The 24,513-nt window shown below is 41.0% G+C and overlaps 1 protein-coding gene across 4 annotated transcripts in view; it reads left to right on the forward strand.

Moving 5' to 3' along the window:
- Positions 1 to 24,513, forward strand: part of VAPB (VAMP associated protein B and C) — a 50,472-nt gene that overhangs the window by 1,006 nt on the left and 24,953 nt on the right. The window contains exon 1 of one of the 4 annotated variants that reach the window (XM_025470515.3): positions 35 to 358. The exons of 2 other annotated variants lie outside the window; for them this stretch is intronic. In XM_025470515.3, the coding sequence (XP_025326300.1) occupies positions 253 to 358 (106 nt within the window). In that variant the 5' untranslated portion in view covers positions 35 to 252. Of the gene's footprint in view, positions 1 to 34; positions 359 to 1,846; positions 1,938 to 24,513 lie in introns of those variants that run through there. One more of the 4 variants, XM_025470516.3, reaches the window with a different exon arrangement.

Below are 24,513 nucleotides of genomic sequence, written 5' to 3' on the forward strand. Positions count from 1 at the left end.
CCACGTCAGACTTGCCCAGTCTCCTTTTTTTTTTTTTTTTTTTTTTTTTTAATTAAGATTTTGTTTATTGACTCATGAGAGACACAGGCCGAGGGAGAAGCAGGCTCCATGCGGGGAGCCCGACGCGGGACCCGATCCCGGGTCTGAAGGCAGCGCTAAGCCACTGAGCCACCCGCGCTGCCTAGTCTTTCCTTTTACAACGTGTTGAGTCACCGTCTGCTAGGTGTCTGGTTGGCATCAGAGAGGCAAGGAATGAACAAGCGACCCTCCCGTTCCCCTCCCCAGCTTCGAGCTTACCTCCTCGTGGTGGGGGCGGGAGGGGAGACAAATCAGCAAAAGAAGAGTACTTCAGATTGTGGTAAGTTCCGTGAAGGACATACAAAATAACAGCAGGTGACCTGATGAGCCTATGCTTCAGGTCGGGTGGCCAGGTCACCAGGGGCCGCCAGCGCTTGGCCGGCAGCAGGTGCTCGGTAGGCATCTGTGGAACGGATGCTGGCCAGAGGCACCCTCATCTATATGCACTGGCAGGAGGTAGGACAGGGGAGCTTACCCAGAGTTACCCGGTTGGCACATGGCACGTTTGAACTCAGACTTCAGAGCTCACGCTCTTAACTGTTCTGCCGTCTGACCCCTGGGAAATACTCTAGAGCTGTGGCTGTCACTTTGCCTCCCAGAATAACAATCTGAAATGACTCCAAATGGTATAATGAACCAAAAGATTTTCCAGTTAAAACGAAAATATAAACCCCACAAACCTAACATTGGTTGTGATTCTGGTGGCAGTACTTTGTCCTGGGTGACGTTCTCATGGCCTTCTTCTAGAGCAGCCAGACTCGGGAACAGGGAGCGCAATAGTTTCCGCTCGAATCGTCTGAAGTTCTCTACTCCAGAAGCAGGATTCTGCTACTCCTGAGTATTGGCACATTCATTCGTTCAGTTCACATTTACTGAGTGGCTGCTGCACATGTCAGGTACCAGGGAAGAAGAATCACTTTCGCCCTCAATCCCCCCACCCCAGGCCTTAAGTCTAGGGAAGGAGGCAGATGACAGACCCATCCAGGACAGGTGCAATGATGGAAGGTAATCAGAGTACTCCAAGAGCAGTAAGGAGGTCAGATCCTGGAAAAGGTGTCATTTGAGCTGAGTTTAAAGGTCAAATGGAAGAGACTGAAAGAATGGGGGGGGGGGGGGCGGGAGCGCGTCAGGCAGAGGAAATCCCATGTGTAGAGGCAAAAAGCCTGAGATGACTGGACCCCTTTGGCAGCAGCAAAGAACATTTGTTGGGGTAGCAAGGCAAGGTAGGGGATGAGACTAGTTAGACAGGAGTAACGTCCAAGGTCTCCTGTGCCTGGACACAACCAGTATCCAAGTTCAAATTGTGTCGCTTCTCCTTAGCTAGTTCTTCCTTGATTGATTCCCATCCCCCTACCTGTCTCCCAGTACATACACTCATCTGTTAGGTTTTTGAAAGAGGTTCTGATTTTTGAGAAAAAGTTTTGGCTTTTTTACGTAAAGATGTTTGATCTTTGGCTGGCAAGTTCACCCCTCAAAGTTAGGTCATTTGTCAGTCCATGGGGATGGAACTCACATCTACTTGCTTCTTTTTTTCTTTTAAAGATTTTATTTATTATTGGGGGAACAGAGAGGCAGAGACACAGGCAGAGGGAGAAGCAGGCTCCATGCAGGGAGCTCGACGTGGGACGTGGGACTCGATCCCAGGACTCCAGGATCACCAGGATCACGGCCCTGGACCGAAGGCGGTGCTAAACCACTGAGCCACCTGGGCTGCCCTACCTTGCTTCTTAGAGAAAGTTCTGTTGTTGCTTAGTGGTGATACTGTGGCTGTTCAGCTTTATAAATGCACAATATTATACAGAGATGGCTGGTTGTATTTAGACAACTGATTTCATCATTTCAACTTCTTTACCTGAAAGGTAAGGCAGAGAACAGTGACCTTTGGCCCTGGGTTGCCCAAAGTAATAATGGTCAAAGTCACTGGATATTTTTGCTAGGGAAGTGGTCCAAGAGAAGTCATGGTATCAGATTGTTGAAGGCTGTTGGCTCGCAACTTCAGAAGAGGCATCTGCAGGCGTGTGTAAACCACTTTATGAGATTGGTTTATTTGTTTTAAACTGAGCACTAAAACAAATTAGAGACTCAGTACTCTGGCTTGCTGCGTAGAGTTCATTCATTTCAGGGTGAGAACTGCCACATTTAACTGATCTGTTCCAAGTTATGCAGAGTGGTGACTAACTTTAGGTGGTTCACTTAGATGAACCAAACCTGTAGGCTGACTTAATAAGAAGGAAATAATTAAAATGCCTAAAATAATACAACCTTATCCAAAGGAAAAAAGTTAATTTTCTTTTAAAGGAGAAAAAGAAGCATCTTTTAAATGCAGCCTAAGATGATAAGGGATTATATATGTTGGATTCTTTTTCATTTTGGGCATTTTGTGTGATTCTGTTGAGGTTAAGGATGTTTTTGAGGAAAAGAGAATGCAGACTTATGTGACTTTGTTCAGACTTCTTGACAGTGCCAGGCAGCACTGTGTTAAGTATCAAAAGAAGAACTGTTGGCCTCCTGAAAGAAGCATGACACTGTGACATTTGTCCTGGTGAAATAGTACAAGCTTTTTGGGGGGTGGAGGTACCTTTCTGAGTTTTTGGAAACTCTTAACAAAGGGTTGTTGCTCTTTCTGTTGATCTCATGTCTTCTGAGGCCTAACTTCCTTTCCTTTGCATCTCCTGACCATGAGGGCCCTCTTGTTGCCCAGCTCAAAGACAGCTTTCTGAGGGAGTCACTTTCGGGGCATTTTGTGTCCGTTCTTTTCTTTCTCCTCTCTATCTTCTTCTGTCAGATTCCATCTTTGGTAAATAGTATGTCTTGTGTGTTTTTGGTCATTGTCCAAGACTCTTATTCCTTCTTCACATCCTAGCACCCTGTCCCGCCCATGATGCAGTCATGTGAGAGTGGTCTGTTAACGGCCTTCATGAGCTGATTAGTTAAGGTGTAAGTCCACTGTGGACCTTTGCTTTACTCTGAGATGAACCCAGTGACTTTCAGGACATCTTGCTATTGGTCAGTAGGAATGGCACCAGTAGATTGGTGTGGTTGATGACCACTTTGGGGAGAAAATAGGAACCAGAGTGCTGCAGATGGAGGATACGTTAGCAAAACTGTCTTTTGAGTTAGGAAAGCGTGCTTGGAATCATTAGTTCACCCCCCTTAAGTTAATGTGTAATTTAATATTGTTTAGGAAGCTAAAAAATATAAAACCCTGTAGATACAGTCCGTTCGATGCAGTAATTATCTTTCAGATGCTAAGTACAGCATTAATTCTTTAGCTTTAGTATAGCACTGATTTCTTTAACATTTCATGATCACATAGAACAGACTGTGTTTTACAGCACAACAAAATGTCAGCAGTGTGCTTAAGATTCTTTATGGTAGTGGTTTAAATCCATCCTGAATAGATTATCTTCATTTATTTAATTATTAACCAGCTTGCTCATCAAAAGCAAGTGGCATTAAACTTAGCTTTAATCAAACTTAAATCTTCTTAGGTTGTACTATTTACTTCTGAGTTTGTGTTCTTGGGAGAAAAATGTGGATCAGAAATTAGCTTTCTTTTATTCACTTCTCTTCTTCACAGTTAATTCCTTAGGGGGTTGACGTAGCCATGTGCTTATTATATCTGGAAATTGATGACAGTTCCTTGACATGTGTGGTTGTGATGTATACAGTAATTTTCTTCATGATTGTGTGGTAGCTTACATCTGTGTGTTTTTATTGAAATAATTAGTCTGAATTAATGCTTATCAAAGAGATGAACTCTTATTAAACATTTTTAACACTGGCCTTTATGTATGAAATTTATATAATATCTTTTTTTCCAGTTCTAAGGACAAAATATTGAGAACTTTGACCCTGCAGTATTACCACTTGGTAGTTGAAAGTTAGGGGAAGAGTAAAGGGAGTAAACTATTCTGGTTATCACTTAAGTACTACTTTTAGGATCGAATTTTAAAACCTGAAACTTGAATTTTTACATAAGGAATTACCTGCAGGATTGCCTCATCCATCCCCCATTTGTATTTGAAAAATTTGCCGTCTGAAGGATGACCATGATTTGGAACAAATGAGCACAGCTTTCAGCAAGATGACAAGAAAGACGAACACAAAGAGTGCTGAGTTCCATTAGTCAAGACAAGGTTGCCATAGAGTGTGTCTTTAATAAAATAAAATAAAAGCCTTCTGCACAGTTATTTTGCAGTGGGGATTGTGTTAAAACAAAGTTACATTATGCTTTCCAGGCTTGCTTCCTCTTTTTCTGTCATTTTAGGCTCCTTTCAGCCTGTCATCAGCATAGCTCATCTAGGATTGCTTTGGCCCTTGCTCAGTGGAGATGTGCCTTCTTTGAAGTTTTTACCTGATGGACCTGGGCTGCTGGCTTTACAAAACCAAGAGTTGTTTAAAGAGCTTTGCTTATGGAAACAAAGTTACTGAACTTGACAGACATTTTAAGATTATTAAAAAAAAAAAAAATCAGTGGAGAAAGTATCTCTAGAATATCTCTTTTTCAAGATGTTAAATGTGTTAACAGAAGCTGTTGATGTCTAGATACAATGCCTTAAGTGCTTTAGGGTTTCCTGCCTTGCATGGAAAAAAACCAAGTCATTGAGAAAATGGCATAGTTTCATGGGAAACAATCTTTTTTTTTTTTTTTTAAGATTTTATTCATTTATTTCATTTATTCCTGAGAGAGACGGAGAGAGAAAGAGGCAGAGACACATGCAGGGAGCCCGACGTGGGACTCGATCCTGGGTCTTCAGGATCAGGCCCTGGGCTGAAGGTGGCGCTAAACTGCTGAGCCACCTGGGCTGCCCCATGGGAAACAATCTTGAAGTGCTTTTATTTTATTTTATTTTATTTTATTTTATTTTATTTTATTTTATTTTATTTATTTATTTTTTTATTTTTTAGTGCTTTTAATAGCATGTTATCATTAATTGCACAAAACTGTAAAGCTATAGAAACACCTTTTTAGAGTTTTTCCTTTATCCTTTCAGAGGGCTATCATCAGGTTTTGACTAGTAGGTTAGTATTTCTTTTCATTGTGTCAGATAATGTTTTCAGTCAGACTTTTGGTTTGTGTATATGGCTGCACGGGCACCACAGGTGTGGCTAGTGGGTATGTGTTATTACCGATAACTCATAATGTGTTTGAATTAGTACACATGGGCCATTCAGTAGGCTCCTACAACCTTAGCTTATCTGGGAAGGGTGGTTAGGGAGAAATATTTTGGGGGAGAGATAGAGACTTGCTTGTGTTTTTTGGATTATTCTTTAAGGCAGTGGGGTGGACCCCTGGACCATTTACCTAGATTTGAATTGCTTGTGATGCGGCTTGGAACCTTTATAGCTGAGTTGCTTCGATTGTTTCTACAGGCTGGAGGGTGCGCAGAGAATGGTGTAGAATAGAAAGCTGAACCTAGAGAGCTAAAAGCAGAGGACCTTTTTGTAAGGGGCCATGTGGTAGACTCGCCCGGCTTCCCCTCTGGGTTGGCTCTGGAGGTAAGAGTAGCAGCTGTGGTGGTGTGCTGATGTTCATTTGGAAAGACAAGTTAGGAGAAGAACAAACATTTCTAGAAGATAAATGTTTAATTTCCAGAAGGTAGTCCACAAAGTGTAGGGACTGTTGTAGATGCTTTCTTTTCTTTATCTTGTTTAACCTACGTCACAATCCTGTGAGGTCAGTTACTCAGTGCTTTAGACAGCTGGGTCTGAATGAGGCTACAGAGGTAAATGGGGGTGCAAGGCTTTAACTCTGGTTTGTCTAGCACCCAAACCCATTTCTTTCCAGTATATCACTGTCATCTCTTTAGACTGAACTCATAAAGGGGTTCATTCTTTGGGGGAGGAATGCAGAGAAATCATAACCTTTGAGGAAGTGTTAGTATCTGTCAGGATAATTGCTTAAGAATGTTAATTAAGAATTATTCTTTGTAGGGATCCCTGGGTGGCGCAGCGGTTTGGCGCCTGCCTTTGGCCCGGGGCACGATCCTGGAGACCCGGGATCGAATCCCACGTCGGGCTCCCAGTGCATGGAGCCTGCTTCTCCCTCTGCCTGTGTCTCTGCCTCTCTCTCTCTCTCTGTGACTATCATAAATAAATAAAAGTTAAAAAAAAAAAAACTATAAAAAAAAAAAGAATTATTCTTTGTGGAATTTTTTATAAAGATTTTATTTATTTGAGAGCAAGAGAGAGCGCACAAGCAGGGGTAAGGGCAGGAGGGGGAGGGAGGAGCAGACTCCTCACCGACCAGGGAGCCTGATGTGGGACTCGTTCCCAGGACCCAGGAATCATGACTTGAGGTGAAGGCAGATGCTTAACTAACTGAGCCGCCCAGGTACCTCTTCTTTGTGAAACTTTTTATGAGGGATTTTGTACTATACTTTTAAAAAAGTTTGTATTGATGTTGAATGCTTTGGAAACATTCTTTGGTATGCCTTGTGGATATTCTCTTTTGATATCAGATTTTGATGGTGTTAAATGATTCTGTATATTTAGAAAACATTAGCTTTCGAATAATTTGCAGTTCTGTCATTGAGACTTTGGATGGTAGCATGAAATGTGTGTGTGGTAGGGATATCACAGGTTTGCAGGTTTGTGAAGGGGGAATTAGGTTCGAAGGGTGTTTATTAAGTTAGGAATATCTAACATAAATGACCTTTATAGATGCCAACTTAAACTTTGCAGGTGGAGGGATGCCTGGGTGGCTCAGCAGGTTAGTGCCTGCCTTTAGCCCAGGGCATGATCCTGGAGACCTGAGATCATATCCATGCACATCTCTAAACCCTCTCCAGTCAGATTTGTATGCTTGCAGGTCAACACTGGGGAATGAGGACTTCCTAAAGTACACCTCATACAGAATAAAAGGGCACTTTTTGTTAATCACCTTGAGTTAGTCTCTTTCAGTATTTCAGAAATCTCTAGTTACATATTAACTTAACCTGTTTGCACCCTGCTAAAGGGAGGGGCCCATCAGGAACACTCAGGACTAAAGGTTTTGCAGCCCCACCTGCAAAGTTTTGTTGTTGTTTTTTTAAAGATCTTATTTATTTATTCATGAGAGACACAGAGAGAGAGAGAGATGCAGAGACACAGGCAGGCTCCATGCAGGGAGCCCAACATGGGACTTGATCCCAGGACTCCAGGATCACACCCTGGGCCAAAGGCAGGCACTAAACCACTGAGCCACCCGGGCTGCCCCAGTAGGCATTTTTCTAAACCATTTAATTAATTCTAACAACAGGCTTAGGAAGTAGACAGTTAGGATCTTCAGGTTCATGAACCTGCATTAGAGGTGGAGCTGGGATTGGAACCAAGGTCTGTGAGTGCAAAGCCTATGTCCTTTATCACCACGATGGCACTATTTCTTCCCTTAGACCATGAGTGGAGGTGTGGCTGACTAGGAAGGCCCTACATTTCCTTCTTTATTATGTTGTTAGGAAGATGAAAAAAGGACTGGAAACAGGACAGTGGGAATTGAGAAGAAGTAAAAAGAGAAACAAGAGAAAAGAAAGGAACGGTGCTTAACTGTAATTGTAATCTAGTAATGGCCTCTGTGGCCTTGCTGCCACAAAGTGCAGTTGTTCTAGAACCTTAGAGTGACTAACTTTCAGGAAATCTTTCTACTACTACTTTTGACCCTTAAGAACTTTTGTTCTAACTTGATCACTTCTGACTGTGTCATTCATTTATTAGTGTTGAAAATTATGTGCTCATATTGTCACTGTGCCTTCTACCTACTGGAAGTCCTTTATTTTCTCAGTGCCTGAGGTCCCAGATGTTGCCACTTGACTGGGGACAAGTTTAGCCTTTAGTTGCACCATTCAGCATGTACATACAGTACGGTAAAGAGAAGAGAAGGAAAGGAAGATACCTATCTCAGAAGTCCTATTATCACCATCTCCAGTTATTTTTTATTTTTTAAAGATTTACTTATTTATTTTAGAGAGGGAAGGGGGAGAAGTGAGAAAGGGAGTGGGGAGGAGCAGAGGGAGAAGAGAGAGAGAATTTCAAGCAGACTCCACGTGGAGCATGGAGCCCAGAAAAGGGCTCGATCCCATGACCCTCAGATCATGACCTGAGCAGAAACCAAGAGGCGGGACACTTAACTGACTCTACCACCTGGGCATCCCACCATCTCCAATTTAGAAGTGAGAGAATGTAGGCCCAGGACACAGCGAAAGGTATAATTTGCACTGAAGTCCCTCAGCCTGCAAAGTGTGTGTGTCCTGTATTATGAAGGGGGGCTTTGTTCCTGCCCTTGCTGTCACTTGGAGGCCCTCAGCTGGGATCACTGGCTTTGATTGACTCTTTTGTGGGATGAGGATGCTTGAACTGAACATCTCTTGGTGTTCCTTCCAGCTCTAGCTTTGATAACATCACATTTAAGTTTATTTTAGCTGAAGAAGAAAGATGGAAAGCTCCTTGATGGCAGAAACTGGAGCTTGTATTTCCCATAGTACCCACCAGTGCTTTGTACTAGCAGGCGTCTGAATATTTAATTAACAAATCCTCTTTTCCTGTTTAAAAGCTCAGTATTCTGTTGACCTTTCTTGAGTATTTCTGGAAATACTCTCATCTAGTTTTCTGCATCTCAAATTGTACAGATTGTATATCATTTGCATATTTTGTTTATGTCTTACTCTTGGGTGCTTCATTTTCTAACTGCTTTTATTTTTTCTTCTAGAATGCAAACTCCTTTAGGTTTTGTTTCCTTAGTTTTGTCCAGTAGTGACTAACAGAATAAATCTTTTTTTCCAGGTACTTTTTATGGGCCCCTTCCCCCTTTTTGCGGAGCAGTTTTAGATTCATAGTAAAATGAACAGGAAGGTACAGAGATTTTGTATATACCCTTTGTTCCTATGTGCACAGCCTCCCCAGTGGTCAACATCCCCCACTGGAATGGCACATTTGTTACAACTGATGAACTTACGTTGACCTGTCATCATCACCCACAGTCCATAACTTAAGTTAGGGCTCGTTCTTGGTGTCGTCCATTCCATGGTTTTGGACACATGTACAGTGACATGTTTCCACCATCGTAATATCATAAAAAATATTTTCACTGTGCTAAAAACTGTTTTCCACCTGTTCACCCCTCTCTCCTTGCCAGCCGCTGGTAACTACTGATCTTTTTACTGTCTCCATAGTTTTGTTTTCTTCAGAATGCCGAAGAGTTAGAATCATGCAGGGTCTAGCCTTTTCAGACTGATTTCTTTCACTTTGTAATGAATATATTCTTTTCTTATCCTTCTCCTAACCCCAAAGAGGGAATACAGCCCTGGACATGGTCATCTTTTTAGTGTTTGGTTTGACCATTTGAAATAGAAGCATACATAAGAACAAATAAAAAAAAAGAGATTTGCTGAAAAAAACCCAGAAGTTTGTCCTTGTGGAGGCTTATTTGAATTCTCATTCTGCTGGTTGAATTGATTTGTTGGCATATAAATGTATCCTGATGGACTGCTCTGAAAATTCTAAATTCGTGCTTTTTGACCTTTTTAAGTCAGACACTGCTTTACTAATTGGATGAAAGAAAGCCATGAATCACTCCTTAGAGAATTTGCAGGTGTACTCATTCAAAACTTCTCCTGTGATCTGGGGACAGAAGGATCACAGTTACCGTGGGTGTCTAGCTGACCTCTAATCTCACTCAGAACAGCAGAGGTGGAAGAAACATGAGAGGTCATCTAGAGAAGTCCTAAGAAAATTTGGTCCCTTCATTTGGGTATTTTTCTTTTATTTTATCAGTACTTTTTAAATGAATGCCTTTGTTGCCTTTCTCCTTCAAAGCAAGATTGTATCTTTTTCCTGTACTTACCCCTGCTTGCACTGAGGCCCTGAGTGCAGTGCTCAGCCCATCAGCAAGCCTCTGAGTGTGGTCTCTTCCATCTTTAAAAGGGAGTAACTGCTTTCTCAGTCATGTTTGCTCTCTTTCACTAGTCCCTCCATGCTCCCTCTTGTCCTAACAGGCTTCTGGAGATAGCAGTCTTAATACCTATTTTTACTATCCCTCACTCCTGCTGCTTGCGACTGGGACCCTTGTTACCCTGCGCTACCTGCCTCTGGGTCCCGCACAGTGTCCCTGTCTTCCATGCTCCCTGTAGCGCTGTTGCTGTTCCTTCTCTGACATTCTTCCTTCCCATCCCTCCCCATCCCTTGTTCCTGTTGGCTTCTCCCGCCCCTCAGGAGCCTTTCGCCCACTCCTCGTGGAGTCCTGGTAGTAGTGTGGAGGGCTACAGGGTTTCCTTCTCTACCTCTTCTCGGTTTTTCTTCTCCTAAAAGATTTTATTTGTTTGTTCGAGAGAGGCACAGAGACACAGACAAAGGCAGAAACAGGCTCCTCACAGGGAGCCTGATATGGGACTCAATCCCTGGCCCGGGATCACGCCCTGAGCTGAAAGCAGACACTCAACCACCGAACCACCCAGGCATTCCTCTTCTCGCTTTTCTTTCTCAGTTGCCCTCCTGTGCTCCCTCCATCTTTCCCTTTCCTTGTTAGGGGGCTCTTCTGCAGCACTCACCAATGACCCCAGACCTGACCCAAACCCATACACAGGGCCGCAGTGACCTCAAATACAGCAGGCTCCAAACTGCTCTCCTCACTCCTTTGGCTTTTTCTCTTCCTATCTCCTCTTCCCGCTGCGATCACTGTGTGAGCGATGCCCACATCCATGCAGTTGACCAGTTCAGTGACTCAGAGCCCATGACTCAAACCTGCCCCTTCTTCCTTGACCCCTCTGTGGCTGCCTTATTTCCCCCTGGATGACAGTAATAGCCTCTTGACTGGCCTTCCTGTCTGAGTCCTCTTTTCTCTATACTGATGATACTTTCAAATATGTAAATCTGAGGTCATCGCTTGCTTACTTAAAATCATTAAAGATCTCTCCATTGTCAAAAAGAATGAAGTTTAAAATTTTTTAAAGATTGATTTGAGAGACCGAGAATAAGCCAGGGTGGGAGGGGGACAGAGGATGAGGAAGAGAAGCAGACCTCATGCTGAGCCACAGAGCCTGGAGGCCAATGGAGCCCAGTGGAGCCGGATGTGGGCCTCCATCCCAGGACCCTGAGATCATGACCTGAGCCAAAACGGAGAGTCAGACACTCAACTGATTGAGCCACCCAGGCAGCCTTAAGAAATTTTTTTTTTTTTTTTTTTTTTTTTAGATTTTATTTTTAAGTAATCTCCATACCCAGCACGGGGCTCGAACCTACAATCCTGAGATCAAGAGTTGCGTGCTCCACTGACAACCAGCCAGGTGCCCCTGAAGTTTTAATTTTTTAGCAAGACCTGGAATATTGTTTGTGCCTGTCGCCCTTGATTTCTTGCATCGTCTTTCCTTCACCTGTGTTCCAGCCTTTCCTCCTGCCTGGTCCTAGGCTTTGCAGACGTTGTCTCCCTGCCACGCAGAATGAGGGTGTTCCTTCTCCTGTCTGCTGCTCCCTCTCCCCTCCCTTCAAGGGTCAGCACAGCTTCAGTACTTGAGGTCATGCTCCTGTCACACTGGCAACTCACATGTGCCTGGGTCCTGTACCCCCACACTTGTGTGTTTCTTGATTCCCTTCCTCATTAATCAAGAAGATCTTCACCTTTTTTGGATTTTGTCTTTTATCCCCAGATACCTTGCACTGTGCCTTGCACGTGGCAGGGTCTTAGGGCATTAATGGTGTCTGGGTATAAGAATGCTGAGAAAGGAGAGAATCGGAAAAAAGAGGAGGGGACTTTCTGTGGTGAGGAATGGTGAGACCCACCAGTACAGCTGGTGTGGACACAGTGCCTTCTGCTCAGAAATACGTAAGGTTTTCTACCCTGTGCGGGCACTTTTTCCTCTCCTACAGACTTCCCTTCTCACCTATCCTCGCCTCCTCTTTCAGAGCCAGAACTGGCTTCTCACCCTGTGTTCTTTACCCGTTCCGTTCCCATCACATATGGTTATCTTGCTCCATTAGCCTATTCTGGTGTCTCAGATTTCTCTTCTGCTTAACTCCTGCCCTGTGCCTACAAACATAGTGAAGTTTCCCCTTCCTGAAAAGAAATTGCATTCCCCTAGACCTTCCCCACCCCCCTCTTAAGTGAATGCCCAGTCTTCCAAACTAAATTTCTGGAAACAATGAATCTCAATTACTGGTTACATCTTCACTTTCTTTCAATTCTCAAGCCTTACCACTCCATTGAAACTATTTGTAGTTCACCAAGTTTCTGTCTGCAACATGTATCTTTGACTTCTCTGGTGAACTGTCCACCTCTTTATCATTCTTTTACTGGGTGTTAACATTTCCCAGGCCCTGTTCTCTGTCTTCTCCACTTAACCATTCTCTTTTTGTTTTCTCAACAGTGCCTTCCATTATCACTTCTACACAGAAAATTTCCAAATCTCTATCTCTGAGCAGGTATTTTGATCCCTGGGCTATGCCTACTGGGTATCCCTGCCTATAGTTGTCGTGAAAGCACCTCAGACTCGACACAGTCCATACTGCATTCAGGATTCATCTACTTTTTCCTGTCGAATGTGTCTTTCATATCTTGGGAATGACCCTTGCACCCTGCTAGGTTATCTGGAAGACCCATATTCATCTTTTACTCCGCCTCTTCCACCTCTGCCACCCCTGTGCTGCTTTTTTATCCCTACGCTGACGATAGACCCTGTCACTTGAGGATTATTGCCCCATGTCCCAACTCTTTTTCTGATTCTCCCTCCTTCCCCCATCCTTCAGCCTTCCTACAGTTTTCAGAGCTATTTTTCTAAAATTGAAATCTGATCATATCATTTCTGTATTTTAAAGCATTCATTGGCTTCCTAGATCTTACAGGTTTAGTGTTCAAAATTCCTAGACCAGGATCAAAGCCTTTCAATATTGGGCCACACTTTTTAAATTTTTTAAACAGTGGCAGCTTTCATTTTCCATTTTAAATTACTACAGTATTTATAAGCTGTTTAGAGTAAGAAACCCTCACGTGTTCTCTCTCTCAGACACATGCAAATACGTGTCTTATTTCTGCTTTATACTACATCTGTAAATGCTGTAGAGGCATGGATGCTTCCAGAACCCATGTCAGAAAAGAGAAACCAATTTTTTTCCTCACACCTATCTTCCTAGAATTATTTTTAATATTCTTCTTTCCATTTCTTCATGCAGAGCTCATTGCCACACTTGCATAGGGTTTAGGTAATTAGATTTTATAGTTTATTTTTACTTATACTATAAGCTTGTCAAAAAGCATTTCTCAGCTTCATTCCCTTCCCTTGTGTCTCTTCTCCTATAACCCTATGGTGTCCCCTGTAAAGGCCCCACTTTGATCACACCACACAGCTTTCACCAAGGCTCTCCTGCAGCTCAAGAGCTCAAGAGGTGTATTCCTTCCTCTTTTTAGACTCCAGGACTTCTCTCAGTGTTCAAATCCCCAGCCTCCCTACCCTCCTGTGTTTACATAAAACATATATTAACTTTAACCCAGTACTCAGTGCAGTGAGAGGTAGTGGACAACCCACCAGTTAAGAGGTGAATTCTGGGACCGGGCTGCTTGGATATGAATCCTGGACCTGCTACCTAGAAGGCACATGACCTTGGATAAAGTATTTAACTTCTCTGTGCCTCATTGTCTTCCCTATGGGGCATGTTAGGATCAAATGAGTTAACACATGTAGAAGTGCTTAGAATAGACCTGGCACAATTTTCAGTTTTTTGTGTGTAGTGTCTACCCACAATGTGGGGCTCAAACTCATGGCCCCAAGATAAAGAGTCGCATGCTCTACTGACTGAGCCAGCCAGGTATCCCACACGTGGCACAATTAAATGTTAATTAAGGTCACTATGATTTGATAATTTCTCTTTTTTCCTAACCACAATATATCATCCTAGAGCCTCAGTCCCAGATTCTTATTTCTTAATTCTGCTGGGCCCTGGAATGCTTCTCCAAACATACTTACTGTCTTCCTAGGGTTCTGGCAGAAGCAGCAAAGCCATCTCTCTAGCTGGAGGGCTTAAGCACACACCAGACAGTTCATTTGCCAGTTACTTATTGAATGCCTACAATGTGCTAAGTATTGTTCTGGGTACGTGAGAGACCAAGGTGAAAAAAACAGACAAAACTTTTGCCTTAGTGAGCTTATCTTTCAGTAGGGAAGATGGGTACTAAGTAAAAAACCAGGAAATATATATAACACGGTGCCAGATAATGGGGAGTGGAAGGGGAGGTTAAAGAGGTTTGGCAGTGGGTTCTGTATTATAAAGAGGCAATTGGAGAAGGCCATGTCCTTAAGATGATATTTGAACTGAGACCTGTATCAAATGAGTATGCAAGCCAGACACACATTTGGGGGAAGAGCATCGTGACAGGGGAGGGGCAAGGCCCCAAGGTGGTACTGAGCTTGGTGTGTTCATGGAGCAAGCAGCAAGATCATTGTGTCTGCAAAGGAATGATGGAGTGACACAGGAGGAGATGGATTCAGAGATGGAGGAGGAGCCTTCCTGGTAGGCCGACCACAGGAGAGACTAGGGATTTTGTTGTGAGTTGAGAATCCATGGAGGATTCCAAGCAGGAGTCTGTTTTTAAAAGACCGCAGTGTAGGGTAGGGTGTAGGCTCTGAGAGTGTGAGATGTGTGGGTGATGGTATGTATGGAAGCTTAAGACTACTACAGGAATCCAGGCCAAGAGTAAAAGAGAGACCCCAGCTAGCACTAGGGTGGTGGCAGTGGAGAGAATGTGGTGAGAAGTACTCACATTCTGCTCTGAAGGTAGCGCTGGCTGCTGGGTTAAATGTGGAGTGGGACAAGGAAGAGAGGAATCTTAGATAACTGCTTTTTGGCCCAAGCATGTTAGTGAGTGGTGGTTCCTTTTCCTGAGATGGGAAACAGTGGGTTTGGGGGAGGGGAGAGGGACTTAAGAGTGTTATTGGGGCCTGATGAACTTCAGATGCTTAATACACCTGCAAGGTGTGATCAAGGGAGAGGACCAGGCATGGATATAAACTTGGCTATCATTAGTGTTAGAATATGCTATTGGAAGGAATACTTTTTTTCAGTTGAGAGACTAGATAAGCCTTTCCAAAAGGGAAGGCATTTGAGCAAAACTTTGAAGGCAGAAAGCGGGGAAATAGAAGATATTTTTCAACGAGGTTTCACAGCCCTTTTCCCTGGTCTCTGGTTGAATTTGTTTTAGAAGCTGCTGACCTGGTTGATAATCTCTTTTTGGTGGTGTAGCCACTTAGGTTCTCTAACACCACTTAGGTTCTCTATTGAAAAAGAGATCAGAGCAGATTATATACTGAGTAATAAACTGCATCCTGCTATTCCTCATTGTTCGCAGATTGAAAATGCAAGGTGGACCATAGAGGTACAGAATGCTAGATGGGTTTTGCTTCCCTTCTCTGTGTGTCGGCTGTGAATTGGGATATGTTGGTTTTGGTGTGGAAGCTTTTCAGTGTGTTATCATCTTCACTAAAGATTGAATATTTGGGGGAAATTTTTACTTCTACTGGTATTGACCTTATGCACTTGACTTGAGCTGTTAATTTATAACTTAGTCAAGTTAAAACCACAACTACAACCAGGTGGAATTGGGACCCCTTGCTGTCTTACCACTCATATCCCTCACTTGGGCATAATGTCTATCTTGACTGTTCTTGCTTTGTGTGAAAAAAATGAGTCATGTTTTGCCAGTCTCCTGTTGAGGTGGAATTTTATTTGGAATGGAATATTGCGTATCTTTTTATTTTCATGATCACTGTAATCACAAATTTTGGTCTTCTAAAGAGAGAAAAATTACTAGATGTTTATTACACTGGGATAAAGATGGTGCATTGAAAAAATTTTGTTAAATGGTCTAAGATACTTTTAGAACTGATACATAAATTTGTACTAATCAGGTGAATTCAGCTGTTTACTATAGTCTTAGTGCTGAGTATAGATAGGATTGTGCAGCTTCATATACCCTTATATGATACTTTTAACTATTTTTCTGTTTAGAAAAAAGTGTTGAATTAAAGAAAAGTAGTCATGGTATTTCTCTCTAGAGGGGTAAAGAAAGGCTTCTAGTCTTCACAGTTCTAATAATAGACTTTGTCAAAATTTTAAGTTTGGGTTTTTGTCTTGAATTAGTGAGACCACTGCTACTTTCAACATGTTTTTAAATGATAATCTTGGTTTTCATAAATTATACAGGAATGGCTGTTGTTGGTAGGTATATTGATTTTTAGCAACTCCACAATTTGGGATTCCAGTATTTTTATACATCCAAGGCATTCTGGGTAAGAAGAAAATGATCTCAAACATTGCCTGGATCTGATGTAAACTGTGGGTAGCTTTTTTGTGTGTGGGGAAAAAAAACTTACAGAAAAATACAGATAATATAATAAATACCCAAATACAGAATAACGAAATGTTAATAAGTTGTTATACTTGTTTTAAATCTTTCTTTAAAAGGTAAACTTTAGGAAGAATTTGAAGACATGTCTGCCCACTCATGCTCCTCTCTTCCTTACTCTCCAGAGGAATTTAGTGTGACCTGCTTTCACTGTTGTCTCTATGACTTGATGTGCTTTCGTGGCGTGTCTCCTGTCTAAATACAGGTCTCCTTAATTATTCTCAATTGTTGTATAGTATTCCTTCATAAGAATGTAGCATATTTATTGTTAATAACGAGTTCTTTGTGTAGTCTGATTAATAATTGCTTATCTGTTAACGTAAGCTACAAAGAGCTTTCAGTTTCCTAAACTGTTCCTTGTTTCTAGTTGTTATGTCTTTTTCGGGTAGCTTTCCTGAGTTTGACCTTAGGCCTTCCACAGTACTTTTATCTATTGAATTCTTACACTGCAGTAGAGTGCCTTGTGGTCTAGCTTTCCCACCCGTGGAGTTGGTGGCCGACTGACTTTTATTTCTTTCTGCTCCAAAGGAGCTGGGAGACTAGTGAGTTGAATAAACAGCCTGAAAGGTTGGTAGAGTCTGTTTCAATCAAGGTGGCTTCTGGTGTTTCTTTGATGGTATCATCAGTGAGTATTTATGGTGTTGATTTCTCTTGCTCTAATAATGGGTGTGATGTGTCTGTCTCCTGAGGATATTTTATTTACTTTATTAATTTAGAGTTACTTTATTAATTGAGAACACTTTGCATTCTGAGATTTCTTCAGGAAAGGGATGTGTATGCAGGGCTTTTTATGTGTGGTTATTCCACAGTAAGAGCTACACAATTAAGCTTTCTGTTAAAATATTGGAATCCAATGTCTGCCATTAAAAACACATTGGTTGCAAAGCTTTATTTTTGTTTCTAAAGCATTGATTTAATGTGTGAGCTAACAATTCAATCAAGAAAATAGATTAAAAAAAAAAAAACTTCTCCCAGTGTCCTTACTCTTGAATTCATAGTTATTTAAGAGCTCACCCTCTTTGGCTATCTGTTACTATGATATCTTCTTTTCATTTTTTTAGAAGGGTGCGACTTTAAACAAAATTATCTTAGAATAATAATGATGAAAGCATTATTGACTCAAGTGAACATTTTTAATACCTTCAACCTATATATGAACAGCACGAATTTATCATGACTTCAGATCCCAGTTATGGAGTTGGCATCTGTTTATATGAAACATGCCAGGATCAGAGCTGAGTTGCCTCTAAAGAAGCCTGCTGTTCATTCACGCTGCACACACATACTGAGCCCCTCTACTGCTTTGGGTTGACTGTTCTTGGCTGAGGGCATCCAGTGATGAACAGGACCGACACAGCTTCCTCTCACATACAGGTTTATTCTAGGTGGGAAGCATTCAGGAAAGGAACATGTGAGCTGTCAGGTGATAAAAGTCCTGTGCTGAGGGTGGAAAGGGTGATAGTGCCGGGGAGGGGGCCAGCAGTAGACTCGAGCCTCCATTTACAGGGAGCCTGGTTGGGCATACAAGGGAGGCATGCATGAAGAGTAAAACCATTGCTTAAAATAGCTGGGATCATGGTGTGGCCATTCATTCATTCATTCATTCAGAACATTTACTGCATATTTTACTCTGTCTGAAAGTATTCTAGACGTTGATCAGTATTGAACAAGAGGGATAGAAATGTCTCTGTTTTCCTAGAGTTTCCATTTTGGAAGGGGAAGACTTACATAAACAAGGAAAAAAAATGTGAGGATTGGTGCACTGCAGATGGTTGGGGAAAGCAAGAGGCAGTAGGATACTCTAATGGGAATAGACTGCCAGCAGATAAATTTTAAAGACATCTGTAAGATATCCTACAGACTTTGCTTCATAGTGTCCATTTCTCCCCATTCCTGTATATTTTTCCCATGCACGAAGTCTGTTGTATTGAAAAGCATGATTTTATTGTCTTAACAAAATCCATCATCGGTCCTAGGGTTCTGGAGACAGATTATTACCTTCCCAGAAGGTAATCTTTTCAGAGTTGAAATGAAATATGGTAAGTTGTTTTTTTGGAAGGGTTGAAGGAAGGAGAGATACTGTACCTAAATTGTGTTTGCAAAAATATAAAGTAATACAGCTCTTTTTATGCAGAGTGAAAAAAAATAACTGTTGTGGAGCTAATAACTTTAAGTTTATATCTGGAAAGCTGAAACCTGATAGATTATATATCAATTTGGTATATAAGTTATTTGGTAACACATATAGTTTGAATTTCAAAGTATTGTAGCTACATTAGGAACATATTATAAAGGAAGGGTTTGTATTTCTAGCACCAGGATTTCATGAACTCCAGAAAAAGGAAGAAAAGCAATTTCTTTGCAAAGCAAAGCATCATTCTTCATGTATACGTATATGTGTGTGTGCATATATACTTTATTCATTTTTGTGTACACATAAAATACATGAATATTTCACAATTAAAATTTAATATCAGAAGTGTTGAAGGTGCTACCAAAGCTGCATTAGTACAAAGTCCAAATACTTCTTTTCTCTCTCTCTTTTTTTTTTTTTTTTTTTTGAAAAACAAAGAAACACTTTGTTTTTTAAAGCAGTTTCCAGTTCACAACAAAATTGAGCAGAAAGTACGGAGGGCTCCTGTGTACCCCCGACTCCACATATGTACAGCCTTCCTCACTATCAGCTTCCAGCACCAGAGGGCCACATCTGTTAACACTGACTAACCTACATCAATACATCATTATCACCCAGTTTGTAGTCTATGTTAGGGTCCGGCTGGGTGTTGCACATCCTATGGATTTTGACAAATATATATAATGACATGCATCGACCATTGTAGTATCATACAGAATAATTTCACTGCCCTAACAATCCCCTGTATTCCACCTATTTAGTCATTCTCCTCCCAACTTCTGGCAACCACTGATCCTTTTTAGTTTACATAGTTTTGCTTATTCTAGAATGATTCTATAATTGAAATCATACGGGATGTAGTCTTTTCAGATTGGCTTTTTTCACTTACTCTAATACACATTTAAGATTCCTCCAAGTCTGAATTATGGCATGATAGCTCATTTTAGCACAGAATAATATTCCATTGTCTGGATGGACAAGTTTATCCATTCACTTACTGAAGGACAGCTTTGTTGCTTCCAAGTTTTGACAATTACGAAAAAGCTGCTATAAACATCGATGTGCAGATTTCTGGGTGGATGTGAATCTTTGACTCCTTTTAGTGAATACTAGGATGTGCGATTGCTAGATTGTATGGCAGGAGTATGTTTAGTTTTTTGTTTTGTTTTGTTTTGTTTTTAAGAAACAGCCAAACTCTGTTCCAAAATGGCTACGCCATTTTTTATTCCCATCAGGAAGGAATGAGAACTCCTGCTGCCCCACATCCTGGCCAGTGTTTGATGATGTCAGTGTTTTAGATTTTGGCTCTTCTGATAAGTGTGTGTTGGTATTTCACTGTTTAATTATTGTTTTAATTTGCAGTTTCCTAATGACATATGTTGAACATATTTTTCCATTTGTTTATCTTATTTTCCATCTGTCTATCTTTTTTGGTGAGGTATCTGTTCAGATCTTCTGCCCATTTTTTGTGTTGTCCATTTACTTACTGAGTTCTTTGTATATTAGGATGACAGTCCTTTATCAGATGTGTCTTCTGCAAATATTTCCTCCCAGTCTGTGGCCTATTTGTCTTCTCATTCTCCTGACAGTGCCCGTTGCAAAGCAGACGTTTTTCACTTTAATGAAGTAGTGCTTGTCAATTATTTCTTTCATGGATGATGCCTTTGGTGGTGTCTCTGAAGAATCACTGCCAAACCCAAAGCCATCTAGATTTTCTTCTGTGTTATCTTCTAGGAGTCTTACAGTTTCTTGTGTTTGAGGTGTGTGTGTGTGTGTATTTATATTCATTCTAGTAAATTGAATTGTTGAGTAAAAATGAATGATATATTTATTCCTTAAAAAATTCTGTCCTGCTGTTTACTGATAGGGTGTGGGGCGTAAGATGTGCTTGAGGTTACACAGGTAAGCAAGGCCGAGATGGAGTTTTGAGTTCACTTGGCAGTTTTCCCTCTTACTTTTACATCATTGGGACCTGAGCTCTTATTCTTTTGTAAAAATGGTATTTGTAGGGGCAGCCCCGGTGGCTCAGTGGTTTAGCGCTGCCTTCAGTCCAGGGCCTGATCCTGGAGACCTGGGATTGAGTCCCATGTCGGCCTCCCTGCATGGAGCCTGCTTCTCCCTCTGCCTGTGTCTCTGCTTGTCTCTCTCTCTTTCTTTCTCTTTCTCTTTCTCTTTCTCTTTCTCTTTCTCTTTCTCTCTCTCTCTCTCTCTCTCTCTCATGAATAAACAAATGGGATCTTTAAAAAAAAAAATGGTATTTGCATTTCCTGAAAGGAAGGCTGTCGTTGGTCTCTTTCTCTCTGGGTCTCTGAATGAACGAATGAACGATTGAATGATTACAGAAGAGAAATACAATACTTGTACTCTGCATAGATTGGTAAAATGTTTAAAGATTTAATGGAATACTTTTTTTTTTCCTGAAAAATGTTCCTGTGTTTCCTGCTTGATAAGTTTATCCAGCCATTTTTGATGAAATTTTCAGTACTTGGAACCTGGCCTCTTACTGTTGAGAAGTTTGCTGGATTGTGATCTTCTTTCCTTGGCTTTTAAACCAGCATTTTATAATTCCAAGACTCCATGTTTGTAAGACTGAAAAATTAACTGTTCCTCCTTTCACCTTTAGTGCAATGAATACTTCTTCTGGTTTTGTAGTCTCTGTATTCTTTGCTTTCTAAGACAGGTGAGTTTCAGATCGTCTTACTGTCTGAAAATACACACTTCAGAATGACAGTAAGTCACGCCTTGGTGGAGAAAACAGTTTATACTGTGCTTAGCTTTATCTAAATTCCATTTAGAGCATGTCAAGGAGTCCATACTCAACTTAGTCCTTGGTATTCATGAGCATCTACAAACTCAAGAATTTTCACAGATGAGTATTTATAATATGGGGCATAAAGAATATTACTCAAATTGTTAAGAAAAATCAAAATGTTAAAGATTATTCCTAATTTGTCCCAAATCATATTGCTTCATTTTTTTGGCCTTCATTTCACATTTTAGATCCTTAGCTCCTAGTTTTGTATAAACATTATATGAAATAAGGAATAAAAAAATTGGAAAGAAAAATGATTAAAGTATGTGCTATGGTTCTAGAGGTACCAAATCATTTTTTCATTTCTTGGAGGAAAAAAGTCTAACTTTTGAAGGAGATTTCATTTGTAAAATTGACTCTGTACTTTATAAGCAATGTTTAAATTCATTGGTGATAAATATGCATGTTGGTATAGTAAAATCCCATTTTTTACATAATGCTTTAATGGAAATGGCAGTTTTATGAAATGAAAGTGACTAGTAAAAATCTGAATGATGCTCATAAGCCTTTACATCATTTTTATTGAGTTTTTTTGTATATTCTAATTCATTAATACGGGGGAAAAGGAGATCACTAACATGGTTTATTTCCTATAATTACTCAAATCGAATATAATTTATTTTCAATAAAATTCTTAGAGTACATTGCCCAGGGTGGGGAGAAGAGGGCTGGCCTGTTTTTACAAAATGTCTGGTTTTTACTCATGAGACTTTGCTGTTTTAACAATGTTGTTCACTTGCTTGTATTTTCAGTATAGTTCCCTCTAGATTTTTACAAATAACCTACGTAAGTGCAAGAAATCTCAAATGCTTAAAAAGCCCAGGATTTAATGTTAAGGGAGAAACCTGGGTTATTTATTTTATTCTACTTATTATTACAAATATTGTTTTTCTTTTAATAATTCAGACTACCTTTTATGTGATTCATAATGTGAAACATTACTTAAATTACCATGTAATAGATTAACTGGGGGAATTTCCAAAAACCCACTTAGTGTTTACAGTTAAATTTGGTTTATTTTTGTGGAATACCTAGAAGAAAAGGTCAGTGTAAGGGATAACCAAATACTTAAATTTTGGTGCTCCCCTACCTCCAACTTCTTGAGGTAGGGCAAGGAAGAGGAGACACTACAATCTGAGTTGGAAACAGGTAAATATTCTTAATTTCATCACAGTGAAATCTTGCCAACAACTCTATTTTCTGCTCAGTATGCTTAGACCGCCTTATGAAAGTCCGTTTTTGTTTGGATGTGATTGTGGGCCATTATGGATTTTTGGCATTCTGATCTGAAGATGCTTCCATGTTCTTGAGACAGAATTTTGTTGAAACTAATAACTTTTATACCCCTGCCCCCAGGCTTTATATTTGAAAGCTCACTCCTTTTCAGGTGTCTCTTTATGTAGACACAGTTTTGTCTGTTTTCTTCTTTGCCCCAGCATTGTGGAGCTACCTGAACTGGAGCTGCGTTTACATGGAGTTGTTGGGATTGGCAGCTCTCATGTAAAGGCCAGAGAATGTGTACGTGTTTGGTGGTTATGCCCACATAGGTGTATGTGCCGTTTGTGCATGCGTGAGTGAGTGTGTGTGTGTGTGTGTGTGTGTGTGTTTGTAATTGCTCTCTTTGACCCCAGAAAATCAGAATTGTGTTTAGCTGTTCTTTTTTCCTTTTACCATTGCTGAAGTGATCTCCACTCTTAAGCAAGTAAAGAGACTTAGTGGGGGATAAGTCAGATTGTGTGCTTTGTGGAAGGTGGAAAAGGGTGGAGTTATAGAGAGCTGCTGCCTCCATAATCCTTCAAACACTGTCTCAGCACCAAGTATCCTGTTTCTCCCTTGATGCCAAAAACTTGATACGAGGATGGAGCGTTGTCAGCATGTGGCTCTCCTTCATTATAGCTGAAAATCTTCTTAGGCCACAGGGCACCTGCCCTCTTGGGTAAGCTTTGGTTCTCAATAAGGAGTGGACTTGGTTCTCAATAAGAGTGTAGTGAGAAGGTTGTGAGGGGTGTCATTCGGTGAGATGCACTACCAAAGGTGCTTTTACCCATATCTGGCTACAACTGCACCTATAAAATGTCTGACTCCCAGAGGGCCAAACTCAGGGCTTATTGGAAAGGTAATCGGATGGAAACATTCTTTTCAGGTATTTCATTCTTGAAGGTGCCATTGCCCACGAAATGAAGATGAGTCTTGGTGTAAGTAACTCCAAACAGTAGATGACCCAGGAGTACGGTTGATTCTGCTATAATGCGACATACACATTCCTAAAAATCATCATACTATGTAAAATAATAGCACGATAAACAGGACTTAGAGAGATGACATTAAGTGTAGAGCATTCAAAAACTTTTGGTCGTGCACACACACAGATAGGAACCTAATCATGGTTTTACACACATTAAACGGGTTAGAAATACATATATATTCAATAAACATGGCACTTCACCTTGAAGAAGACATGAAGTTTGCTTGTGGAAGTGGCATCGGAAGAGTTGTAGTTTGTAAGTCACTGTACAGTGGAGGAAGGCGGGCAGGTGGTGACATCAGGTGTGGGTGGGTGTGGCTGCTAACCCACAGGTGAGCTGAGGTAGCAAATAGGGGTTGAGGTGTGTGTAGGGGTGTATTTTACGTGTTTCTAGTCAGCTTGGTCTAGCTGGATGCAGTTTTCTGTGTTCATGTAGCATTTCTTGCAGACAAAATCATGCATAAGTAAATGTGAAATTTGTTTTATGCTTAGATTGTCCCCCTAATATGCACATCAATCACATTGGAACAAATTCATGATTTCAAACTAAGCTTTGTGGCAGAACTGTCTGTAGTTTATTTGATTCTGGAACTGAGTCCTTTTGCTTTCTTCCTTTCCATTATTATTGATTTCTTAATTTATATTTAAGTTAAGCCCATATCAAATTGATTTTTTACACCCTGAGCACTTCTGAAGGAGAGAAAGCAGCTTGAGATTTTAATTTTACTACAGCTTATCCACCAGGTAGTTTCCTCCTTAGTGAATATCTTTGCCTGCCTGCCTGCCTCTCTCTCTCTCTCTCTCTCTCTCTCCCCCTCCCCCTCTGTCATCTGTCATCTATCTAGATACACACACACTGAGACCTTTACTAGATGCCAGGC

The sequence above is a fragment of the Canis lupus genome, chromosome 24 (genome assembly GCF_003254725.2).
Source record: "Canis lupus dingo isolate Sandy chromosome 24, ASM325472v2, whole genome shotgun sequence".
Classification (NCBI taxonomy): domain Eukaryota; kingdom Metazoa; phylum Chordata; class Mammalia; order Carnivora; family Canidae; genus Canis; species Canis lupus.